This window comes from Gymnodraco acuticeps, unplaced genomic scaffold (assembly GCF_902827175.1).
Source record: "Gymnodraco acuticeps unplaced genomic scaffold, fGymAcu1.1, whole genome shotgun sequence".
Classification (NCBI taxonomy): domain Eukaryota; kingdom Metazoa; phylum Chordata; class Actinopteri; order Perciformes; family Bathydraconidae; genus Gymnodraco; species Gymnodraco acuticeps.
Genome location: NW_022991992.1, coordinates 102,257 through 115,290, shown reverse-complemented (window position 1 = coordinate 115,290; position 13,034 = coordinate 102,257). Strand labels below are relative to the sequence as shown.

General features: G+C 40.3%; 1 protein-coding gene across 4 annotated transcripts in view; it reads right to left on the bottom strand.

Annotated features, from left to right (window-relative positions):
• The window catches only part of phldb3 (pleckstrin homology-like domain, family B, member 3), a 28,925-nt gene that overhangs the window by 3,207 nt on the left and 12,684 nt on the right, over positions 1-13,034 (bottom strand). For all 4 annotated transcript variants that reach the window (XM_034201188.1, XM_034201187.1, XM_034201189.1 and 1 more), the window contains 5 exons: positions 8,994-9,176; positions 4,944-5,054; positions 3,284-3,385; positions 2,900-2,990; positions 2,209-2,410 (listed from right to left, as the gene is read on the bottom strand). In XM_034201188.1, the coding sequence (XP_034057079.1) occupies positions 2,209-2,410; positions 2,900-2,990; positions 3,284-3,385; positions 4,944-5,054; positions 8,994-9,176 (689 nt within the window). The remainder of the gene's footprint in view (positions 1-2,208; positions 2,411-2,899; positions 2,991-3,283; positions 3,386-4,943; positions 5,055-8,993; positions 9,177-13,034) is intronic.

Sequence of the window (13,034 nt, the reverse complement as noted above, 5' to 3'; positions counted from 1 at the left end):
GCAAAAGTTATGATACAAACAAGTCAACCCATACATGCAAAGAAGACTCCTCAAAATAAAAAAATCCTTTCCATCCTTCTCTTAAAATAGAAACAGGCCAATGAGATCAGTCCAACATTAGTTTGATTCAACCAAAAAGAGATGGTATAACACTAACCACAACGAATTGTGAATCAGTAACAGATACAGTACAATGTAGGCAACATTTAAACAAAAAAGCAGCATGCTTGAATTAGGTTGAATCCCAATCCAGAAGTTAATTAATTTCACTTGTAAATCACTATGTGACATTTGAATGCAACATGAGACAACTAACATAGCTGTAAGAGTCCAAATCATGTGTTTAAGTTTGACAGTATTTCATCACACTGCAAAGAACTTAGAAAGAGTATCTTCTCAATCATAGTGCAAAACATGTACCTGTATATATATCTTAATATGAACTGTTCAACATGATCAATTGATCATCCGTTACATTGTTTGAAGTGATACAGATGTACACCTGGCCTCATCTTATACTGCTGTGCAAACGTATACTGTGTGTATTATAAAATGCATTCTCTGAATAGATAAGTTTAATAAACTTGAGTTGAGTTTAAAGAAGAAAGCCTTTTTTTGTGGCAGGTCCATCGCTCTTTCTCCATCGAGCCTGGGAAAGAACACACCTATTTGTGTTTAAAGTAAGTTATGTTCATGTCTGACAAATGCAACTGTGTTTATTGTTGTTTTGTAAGCATGATAAATTAAATAGCATGACAATCCAACTAACGAGCAAACTGAACTGCAACTGGCTTTACATCCTTCTCAACACATCACACTACAACAACTGTTGCTGCTGATGTGTGTTCGTTTTGTATATAGACAGCCCCACTCTGAGCATCCGATCAAAATCCTGGTTAAGTCATTGATAATATGTGTTCCTGTGCCAAAACGCTTAAAGGTCCCATGACATGCTTTTCTGCTTATTACCCGTCCCCTTGTCCAAATGGACCAATTGGAGCCGTTACGTTACGTCCGCGGAGCCGCTACATTCCTCACACACTCAATCTTTTCTCAGCTGCAGCTCCGCGGATTTCTCAGCCTGAGACGGCGGGACGCGGCGAGGCTGTGAGTCTGTGTGTGAGCACACACAGACTCACAGCCAGTGTGTGCTCGTGCTGGTTTCGGGCTGGGTTTCGCTGTGTCTCGCCGACCGCACGCAGCAACCAGGAAACCACCAGTAAGCCAGCTCGCACTGTCCGCTCCAGCAGCAGCGAGCCTCGCAACGTCCCGCCAACACGGCACCCAGACCCCACGCAGCATTCTCATCTGTTTGTCATTACTGGTGTCATTGTCTGGTTGCTATCAAATGCCATTGTAACACATAATCACTGATGTTCCGCTGTAACGGTGGTGGACCCATCAGAACAGAGTGGGCGAGCTGACCAATCAGAGCACAGTGGGCTCATAGCGAGGGGGGGGGGGGGGGCAGGAGCTCCAACAAGCCATTTAGGACAGAGAGTGAATACACATCCTATATACAGAGATGCTGTATGAGAAACCAATGTGAGTTTGGAACATTGAACAATGTAAATCTATTCTAGTTGACCTCAACAATGGAAATATGATCAGTAGAAATGGCCATGTCATGGGACCTTTAACATTCTTTAAACACTTATTGTAATTAGTCTAAAAAGTGTAGTTTCCGTCATTATAACACTGTACAGTACGTCCCAAGATAAGATCTGGGAATGTGTAAAGAGTGCAGGAAAGACAACAAGTTAGGCAAGGAGAATGACCATACAGGCTTTTAAATAAAACGATGCAGTTATCCAAACTGTCCTTTGACTTACTTTGTCCTACTATTACTTATATCTGACACAGCCTGTGTGCACACCTTCAGTATTACTTCCAGATAAAGTGCTTTAGAAAATCTGGTTAAACGGTCGGCGTATTCCCTGCTTGTTAAACTTTGTAATAGCCTTGTCAACATGCTCCTACACATAACAATAACTTTGTTGAGTACTTGCCAAAATAACCAAAAATATCTGGAATGATCTTCTTTCTTTTTTTCTTAACGGCACCTTTCATAAGAAGGGATCCTCCTCACAGTTAGTTGTTTGTCATACACAACTAAAAAGCCCCTACTGTTGCATGTAAATGCTTAAGAAGTACAGACAGCCTTCTTAATTTCTCAGTGCTCATCACACAAGCAGGATAGTATCTGACCTGGCAGCACGGGAGCTTGTTGTGCTGTTGCACGGTGTGAGGAACCCGCCTCCGTTGCTGCTCCCAGGTCTGTGCCCGCTGCTGCTCCCGCTGCTGTGCCCACTGCTGTGCCCGCTGCTGTGCCCGTTGCTGAGCCTATGGGAGGGGATGGGGGATGTAAAAGCCCCCGGGGACTGGCTGTCTGGAAGCATCCTCACCAACCCTGAGAGAGGGAAGAGACGTGCATTGTTCAGCGAGAATAACTTTATATAATATGTGGCATGAGAGAAAAATGGGGGTGGTGGATCATGCTGTACATTAGATCAAGACATTTAAGATACAGCTTTCAAGAATGTATAATGTAGGAGAAGGACACCTGGCAAGACTTGACATAACCTTGTAGATCAGGCTACTGGGATTTGGAGACGGATAGGTGTGTATGTAAAAAAAAAAATACTACTGGAGATCAAGTATAGGCTCTTCTGTGGCTCATCCAGCCTATACAGGAAAATCCTGCTTTCTACCAACGTAATAACAACCTGTCGACGCATTCGACACACCTTTGATTTGACTAAAAGGGAGGGAACTGAACAAACAGTCAGACAAAATGAGAGAGCAGAGAGAGTGGGTATTGTTCTATAACATGGTGCCCTCAGCGTGAGCAATTAAAGAGCACAATAGAACATAGAAAAAGGGGGATGGTATAGCTCACCCTGTACGGACTGCGGCCTGTCGTTGAGTCTGTTGTTGTTGCGATGCGAGCTCCGTCTTCTAGGCAAACTGGCAGACTCTTTGCTTTGTTCCTTCAAAATAAAAAATAAATAATGTAAGCTGAAGCGATGAGAAGACTTTAAAATGTTGAGGTTTTTATGGCATTCTGTAACATTAAATGATGTTAAAATCTCTTCGTTTTTGACAGCTGGTGTGACCATACAAAACCTTTTCTTTAAAGTTCCTGGGAAATTGTCATAGACGTTTAATGACTAATGATTGACAGCTTTGTTGAGAAAATGAAAAAGGCACTTACTGAAACCAAACGTTAGTTGTAAACACATGCTGTCAGTAGTACACACATGCTGTTTCCATGGTGACATACCTGAGGAGGTTTGTGAACCACCAGAGGGGAAAGTGACATCATGCAGGGGGCTGAGCCGGTGATGTCCGACCAATCGGTGGGAGGCTTCTTCTCTTTGAGAACCTGTAGGACCAGAATATATTGAGTTTGAAATGTAGCAACGTATCAGTGATGACAACTAAAAGCGAAACAGTTTTAAATAAGCCGAAGAGGCAGGGAAGATGACAAACACTGATTTGCGTTCGACATACCACATCTGGCTGAAAAGGAAAACTCCACTTCCGAGAGGGATCGTAATGAGTTAAACAAAAATTATCATTGCCTCACTATCTTTCCCTCCCACCCTGCTTGACTCACAAATACATGAGTAATTCAGCCGCCACATGCAGTCAACTGTTTAACTCTTATCTGTCTCTTTCACTACTCTACACCCGTACAATGCCCACGGGCAATGTGCGGACAGGGAAGATTTGTGCAACTGATCCTCGGATATCATTTTCTTCAACCCCTGCGTCTTGTTACAACTATGATATCCCATCAGATTAAATTCCCTTAAAAAATCTACTGCACAAGTTATTTTCTGTAGGACACAACAAGCCCTGAGCATTAACCCCACATGTCAGAAGTAAAGCACATCCTGCTCACGGTCATATTGTAGTCACTTGGTCATGACACCGTCTTGCCCTCTCTCCTCCTTTGCCACTCCCTTGTATCCTCCCTCCAGCTGTTCCCCTTCTCTCTCCCAGATGAACTTAACGCATTTAGGCAGTTTCTGACAAACACAATTCAAACGCCTGTCAGCCACGAAGATCAATTTGAGTGTCTTTGGCTTACCGCTTGTTAAAATGATGTGGAACTTCTCCCAGCTTGCCTTCTCTCCCTGTCACACATCCACACACATGTCCACACACACATAAGCAGCACCCTCCCTCACAATGCTTACTCCTCCCTCTATCCCTTTCCTTCCCTCCCTCTCTCAACTCCCTCTTGCTCCCTCCCTCTGTTTCTCTCTTTCCATGTCTGATTTGCTTTTTCCTCGTCTAGATCTCCACTCCTCCTCCTCATTTTAACTGGTGCTGTCCTAAGTCAAAAGACAAACCACTGGCGGTGTGATAAAGGCACAGCTCCGTTTAATTAGTGACTGAGTAAATCACATACATATTCATAACACACTGATAAAACATGGCAGGGTGGTCTTTCCACGGTAACATGATATCAAATATACACAAAAAACCAACTTCCTCTAATCATAGTAAATACAGTAACTGTGGAGACTACAGCTGTACAACTAAAAATCACTTTTTAAATCCTTAACCACACAAATGACTGTGGTTGTGCTAATATTGACACTTCTGAATCATTTTGCAGAGAAACTGATGTAGGAGGTGTGGACTCACTTAACAGTTCATTTAGCAATCTATGTTCAAACAAAACCACTATTCACTTGTAAGGTCAACATATGTGTTTGAATGCTATACTTCAGATTTGAAAATTCAAAAGAAATTGGCAAACTAGGGAGGAAATAGGATTTCATTTCTTACACAGTTGCCATCTTTCCTTCTTTTAGCAAAATTCAAATGCTGTTTCCAATCAAGTAAAAAAACAGACGACAGAATGAATGAACTCTCAGATGTAGTAATGGTGGTTGGTAATGGTCCATAATATCATATATCTCTCTTACCGTTTGATTTGTGTGGACGAGGTCTCTCCTCTCCTTCCTCAAGGCGTTCATGTTCCTCTCCTTCTCCCTCTCCATCTCCTTCAGCTGTCTCTGTAACTGCTGCACTCGCTCCTGAAAATTAACAGCATAATTCCCATCAGTGTGGACAGCCACATGGTTTCTCCTCCTCAAAACAATTGGCGTGTGCTGTATCTGATACATCTGGCTGGCCCCTAGTGTAGTTCTTCTTTTCATTATGTTAAGGTGTAATGGTGGGTAAACATGGATTCTGTTTTGAGAGAAAACGCGGAGCCCCGAGCCGAGCTGATTTCCTGAGCCGAGACACAATGCAAATCACACATTTGCAAGTTAATGAGAGGCAGGAGAGGAACACGTGACAGCAGGAGTGAGAGTGGAACAAAAATAAATGATGGGTCGTTTTTAATCAGGACAGTAGGGCAGCAAGTGTGACACAGTGAGAGAGAGACAGGCAGACAGACAGACAGAGGGTGTAAGGATGAGCTGTCATTTGCAGCTGAGTCAACCACCGTCTCTCTCACACAATCCTCCTCTCACATACTTCAGCTAATTGAGGAACAATTTATATATTATCATCATCACAATCTAATCTATTGTCTGTATTCATGTGTTCTTGTGGAATCTGACTTGGGAATGGAACAACAGCCATTTTGAAACTTTCTGTCAGAATGTAAACAAAGATCTAACGTCAAAAAGATTTTACAGCTGCCTTCACTTTCTATCTTGGAGACATTTGGAAATAGGAGGTTTCAGAAATATTTTGCAATGAGGAAATAAAAAATGTACTCATTAAATGACCAAATGGCAATAGAAAATGTGTCAATTAACCTTCTTTTATCATTCATAACCCATGCTATGAAATTGATGGTTCATGGTCACCTGAGGATGAATCCCTTTGAACTGTGGACTCAACTTTCATAACATTGTCAATACAAAATGGAAATATGTGGTTGCAAGAGATATGACAGCTATGGGAAGATGCAAAGAAATGTTTTCTAACAATCATTTATCCCTCAGGATTATTTGCAAAGACTTTAGTAATCTTCTGACTTTAGATAAAGCGCCATCATCAGCTGTAATTTGTGTTTTGTGCTAACTAGCAAATGTTAGCAATATGAACATTGTTAAGACAGTAAACAAGGTAGATATCATACCAGCTAAACATCAGCATGTTGCCATCATTATTGGTAGCACGTCTGCATGTTGGTGTTAACATTTAACTTAAAACACCCCTGTGTTAAAGTACACCCTCACAGCGTGGCTGTAGAATCTGAGTCCCTTTATAGTGCGTAAGACTGACGAAGCTGTCAAAGAAACAACAGATTGTTTCCTATTCACCTTCACATTTAAGAAAGTCGGAAGCACCGTTGGAAAGAGCATGTCTCAGTCATTTAATAAGATATTGAAAACTCAACAGTTGACGCCTCACTGCAGTTATACATTGATTTAGGATATCTCACGCAAGTGCCAAAATGTTCCAGGCCTCTTCAAATGATCGTGGAAATCCGAAACCTGAATAGTTTAGTCTCCCAATTTGCTCCTTTTGTTGACCCTCCCCATCACAAAGCTGCAGAATGAAGTGTTTGACAATGACAATCATCATCTTGGCTTCCACAGTAAATCAGATTCATTGTGTGGTACGTTGTCTCTTTTCATTTAGGCCCCGGCCACACGAGGACGAAAACGGCTAAACGCATAGGATTAACGCAAACGCAATCGCAAAAAAGCTTCCGTCCACACGCAATATTATAAATCTTCCGGACAAAATTAAAAAGTGCCGGTCAAAGGTCTTCTTTGTTATTTATTGAGCTTTAAAACAAATGAATAACGACTCTATACGATTATATAATATAATAATAAAATACATGGAGCCTCTCTTTTTCCTCCCTCTCTTCGGACAGCGCCAGTGTCTGTTTCATGCAGCAGCTGATCCAGTAATGAGTGACCCGGCCGACAGTAAAAATAAACATATTTATAACTAGTTTAGGTAGTTTGAGAGGTAATTAAAATAGCTAAGGGTGATGATCTGACTTGGTGTGTGTTTTGCTCCGTTCACCGCCGCATCACAGCGGGAGGAGCTGCAGATGAGCAGAGCTGCGTGTCTCCGTCCTGTCAGATTAGACTTCACTCGCGTTTAGGTCCATATCGAGAGAAAGATAAATAATCTGAATTCAGTGTGCAGTTTACTTTGACGCGGGGGTGAGCAGCAGAGGTGGGGAGAGGCGGGGCTATGATCGCAAAATGATCGTATAGGGCGTACACACGGAGCCGTTGGACCCCCCAGAGCGTTGCGTATGCCGTTCTATCCACCTTGGGACCCGTTATCGTTTCCGCAGTCGTTTAGTGCTGTATTCGGTCGTCCTCGTGTGGCCGAACCGTCTATATGACACTAAACAGTAACGCAAATGACCGTTTTCTTCCTCGTGTGGCCGGGGCCTTAGATTTACTGTTGTGGGGTTTACAATCAAGCCTGGTCTATTCAAAACTGTCTGGCCAATCACAGGCCATTTGTATACACGCTGCTGCACAGAAACAGGTTGAAAGTTTAAGGTGAAGGCTTTGGAATATTTGAGTGCATGATCTGGGAACTATTGTTGTTATTGTCTATTACTGTTTTGTATTTCATCTCTGTTTGGGAATACACATTTATTTCATCCAATTGTTCTCTTCATTTCAACATTTAAAGACAACTTGTAAAGGATCATGACTACTGCCAATTCTAAGTGTGATACAGCTATTGCATTCTTGAAACAAATAGTCATGATCCCAATGTTGAACAAAGATGATCCTGAATATCATATAAGCCAGAACAATGCAGCCATGCTTAAAAATGTTTCCAAATCCCCTCATGCATTTTATCTCTCGATCTTCAGCACCGTTGTCACTGCTCTTCTTTCCTTCCTGCTCCTTGGATTTCTCTCTCAGGGTGGCCTCTGATGTAATTAAGCTTGCTGTCTGGAGTCATGTGACAGTGTCAGGGTGATGCTGGTGAGAGTGAGGTAAAGGTTCACGCTCGTGTCACGATTTAACGGGTTGGAGAGTAAGGAGGACAAGTCTTAACCTGCAATGACAACCATGGACTGTGACTTGAGGACAGTGCATGTGCACACTGCTTTAAAGTGGTAGGGAGGCCTTTGGAGCAAATCAGCCAATAATAATGATTTTCACCGAGCTGGAGTGCAAAAAATAGAATCTGCAGATTTATAGCTTTGCTGATTAATGCAAATAACTCTGATTATTTTAGGAGGAGCTCAGATTTGTGGCTTTACAGTTCCCTTTCTGCTCTGAGCACTCCTTATTTTGACTCTGAAGAGAGAGGATTCATTTCAGATGCTCATAATTGGAGGATGCTGGAAAACCGTTCTTAGGTTAAAAAAGGAAAACAAGAAAGCCAACTTGGTGAAGTAAAGTATTGTGTATCATATGTCTCACACAATCGTGAAGCCAATGTTTGCAGTAACAACAGCATAAAAGTGAAAGTGAACAAACTGTCTATTATATGTAGTGCATCGTTTAAATTGATATGAATATGTTTTTGTGATCTATTTCTCTACCAACACTGATGACACAAACATAATCAATAAATATGAGAAAACTATCAGAAATCAATGAAGAAAAGAGGAAATTATTAACATGATAAATTAATGATAAACCCCTAAAATATGAAGTAAATTGTAATAAGATATACGAGTAGTTGTTATAGGCATCACCTTCCTGTGTTGGCGTGCATTCACATGGACTTTGAGTTCCAGCGTTGTCATATTTGACAAATGTAGATGTCTCTGCCGGGCTACTGTGTTAGACTGATTAGATTGTGGGGTGTTGTTTGTTTGTCCACCTGCTCTGTGCAGAAGTCTAATGTCACAACTCTTTATTAAGAGTACTGTGTGTGAAGGTTAATCCCATGTCAGCCAGCGGGGGTAACACTGACATGAAGCACATGACACACAGATAAGCTGTAAACCCGTATAACACATCAGGGGCAGTTGTGAAATTCTCTGAAAAAAATTCCTTCGACAAAACCTTGTTTACCTGTCCACTGTTGATCGCATGCTGCTGACGCAGGATTTCCTTATCCATCTCCCCTTCACTCTCTTCCTCCCCATCTTCATCAACCGTGCTCTCATCATCCTCATCAAGTCCGCTCTCCTTCTCCAGAACACTAAACTCCCAGTCCTCAAACGCCCGGACCGCCGCTTCCATCGCTTCTCTCTCCTGCAATCAAGACGAATGATCGAGTCAAATACAACTCAGCCGTTGTTTACATTTCTATCTTTTTTGTATGCTAATAAATATCACAATAAAACTCTGATAGCTGATAAACAGCACTCAGATATTAAAAGTGGGGTAGGTAATTCACTTCAGAAACACTTTTTGTTATATTCCATGGAATGCTCTTAACATCCCGATAGCAATGAATGAATACATGAAATGCTTTGACAATAAATACATACAAAAACTTCATCTGTGGAAGCCGTGGTACTGTAAAAAGCACGACCAATCTTCTGAGCCGGCTAAAGTAACTGGATGGCCTACCTGCCTGTCAGCCTTCCATCTGTGCACAAACTTATCTCGTGCCCTCATTGGTCTTGTGCGCGTTAGTGTGTGTTGGAGGAGGGGCTCTGTAAGGAAGTCTGAAGGAAGGGGCAGATTTTTTTCCGGTTGTGTATTTTCAAATTCTAGCACACTCGAGCTGGTTTCTCCATTCTTACCTACCCTACCTTTAACCTCTTAAGCCCTGAGCCTGTTTTTCAGGTTTCAGGCTCGAAAATGCCACTAACACAACAAAGACTATATCTTCACTTCTAAAAGGGGTAAATTAATAATCTTTTCTCTCAAAGCAAGGTTACATCTGTGAGTTGGATGTAGAAGTGTCAGAATCAATATAGATGTTTTTATTTTAAAGTAAATTTAGATGGAACATAGTAAAAACATGTAAATTCTAATGTCCGCCTTACTTATAGTGAAAACCACCCTTGAATGATGGGTTAGTAGACTAAAAGCTTTAGGAATCCAAACTATAACATATAATAAGTACCCTGTATCAAGATTGATGCAAAACAAGTTAAATTTGACCTTTTTAGAGAGGTTTAGAAAAATAAAGTCCAGGCGGACTCACCTCTGGGTAATTTGGGAACCATCAGTTCCATTTGAACTTTTTCACTGTAAAAATCATTTTATTACTTTGAATTATCACTATAGGTATTCATTCCATCCAAATACAACTGTTGTGAAAAAAATGTAAATATAAAAACATACTCTGTTATCCTCTTAGGCCCCACGGACCCGAAATCTCATCATTTGCAGGAAACAACGTCTAATGAACCTTAATATTTAATAAACTATGAATATTTTATATCCATATAACGGGAAAAAACTCATTTAACTGATCTTTTTCATTTTATTTTTTTTTAAAAACACAATGCTAACAGTGAGCCTCTGAATTAGCCCCGAGCAAAAAATGCTAACCTATTACTGCACCGAAAATCACTCCTAGCTCCCTTATTACTGATCCTAGCTGCATATCCAACACATTGTTTGTGATCGTAAAGACACATAATCTAACGGTGCCCACCTCAACACTGAAAGATACAAACTCGCGACGTTATCAACAAAAACGTACATCAAAACAAGTGGCACTAGGTACTAACATGCGCTAGGCTAACATGGCTCACCTTCCTCTTTGTCTGGTCTAAACTGGTCTTCAATGGCATTAAAACGATAAACGATGATGTAGTTAATCCATAGGTTAATATCCAATGGGGCTGTGTCCCCTTTGAAATGTTCTGATAATCTATAAGCAATAAAACTGCAATTCCGTTATCTGCTGTCCGCTCTGTGCTCCGTGCGCTCTGGGTCCTGCTTCCTTACGTAGTAAACAATAAGTAAAGTCTGCTGCGTAATGTACTTAAGCTGGCTGGCATTCTTTATACTTTACGCAGGACCATATCTCTGGAACCCATTGGTCGATTTGGGTGATTTACACCTTTTTCTTAACCATTACATCCAATAGAATCGATGGGCAGTTCCCAAATCCAGTAAACATTACCATTGCGGACGTAATAGAGAAGCAAACTAAACATATCTGAAAGTACAAGCCTGGACGGCAAAACTGTATACCCAGTATATTGCCATAAATATGATGATGGATTATCAGTAAAAATGTCTACGTGACACAAAGACATTGGATTAACCTTGAGCGGTGTTTTTATTCCGTTGAACACAACTTTTGATCACAAATAAAAAAAGGTAAGACGTAATTATTGTAATATTTTTTAAACCGGATGTTGTTTACTTTCTCTTTTCTGGCTGATAGCTCCAGGAATTCGGGGTCCTACAGTGATAACATTACATGTGTGGAATCTGTGGAGTCTCAGCTTTAATCGGATATCTTGTTTGTGCAGTTACGATAAGTAATAAGGGCATTTCTACCGTGAGTGCTGTGCAAAAGTCCGTTAGCATTAGTTAGCATTTTTTCGCTCCATGCTAATTCAAAGGCTTGGTATTACTCTTGTGTTTCTTTTAGCTAAAAATGGTTAACATTGTCAGTTAGCTGAGTTTCTTACCGTTAAAAGGGTATGGAACATTAATAGTTTCATAAATGTTAAGAAGCCCTGAGACATAGTCTCGTAAAAAAACGGTGGGAGGTTTCCAGAGGTTAAGAGGTTAAGGAACAACACTTGAGATGTTACTTGTTCTTTGTCATTTAACCTCTCTTCAAACTAATCTGTGAATAGATCGTTTACCTTAAAGACAGACTTTAGTTAAAGCTACTAAAGTCAATTCATAATGTATAAGTGTTTTGTCATAAAGCAGTGCCATTTCCAATGTGCTAGACTTCCATTTGTGAAGCTGGTTCCTTTATTTTATTATATTAAAAACAAAGTAAATTGCTTCAAAAAATGATAATATTAGGGTTATACTAAGTTTATGGAAGGAAAAAAATATATAATATTTATACTTCCATTTTTTATTTAACGACAAATTAGTTTCTGTCTGTTATATTTACATATATAGAAGACATCACATTTGACTTCAAATTGTATTTATCAGAAAACAACTTCTGGGATTCTATATTTCTTGGCACATTGTCCATAAAAGCACTGGTTTTAAGGCTGCATTACCAAAATGACTCAAACCATGTTCATTAGATAAAAGCGCAAGTGCTGGTGAAAGTAAAAACATGTGCATATTCATTGCCTCATAACCAAAATACCTGCTCTTCTTCCTGTGTAGTGTGTACTTAAGTCCTGCGTGCATGCATGAGGTTTTTTTCTGTGGGGTATTTGTGACAAAACCAGTTTCTAAAGCATCTTTCCAAATAAATCTGTCATGTCACAACATAAAGTAAGGAACCTGCTGCTAGACTGCACTAACCCTGTCATTAAACACTGCTTTTGAAATAAGAAGGTCTCTCATCTGGTTTTGCCACATTCACAAAGAAAAGTATACAGTTATTGGTGTGTGTGTGTGTGTGTGTGTGTGTGTGTGTGTGTGTGTGTGTGTGTGTGTGTGTGTGTGTGTGTGTGTGTGTGTGTGTGTGGGAACATTGACACAGCAGGTTGAACAGGTACTGAACAATCACACTTTGTTCAACCACACACACCGTTATGTGTAGGAATCCGAACTGATGCTTACACAACATGAGACACACTGGCATGGGACTAACCAGGATCAGTTTCAGTGTTATATAGTTTATATCAATTGGAAAGCTGCTAACAACATCATTTATTGGATGTTATTCACTTATACACATGCTTAGCAAGATTGGATGCACAGAGACAGAAGGGGCAGTGATAATAAAAAGTTCCATAAATGAAAACCTTTTTGAGCTTTTTTAAGAGATCGCTGTTGTGAATTTTACGTAAAAAGTCACCAGGCTTATTTCTTCAAACCATATATATATATATATTAGGGCTGTCAAACGATTAACATTTTTAATCAGATTAATCACAGCTTAAAAATTAATTAATCATGATTAATCACCATTCGAACTATTTTCCAAAATATGCCATTTATTTATGTATATTGTTGTGGGAATGGAAAGAAGGCGGATATATCCATTTAACATAC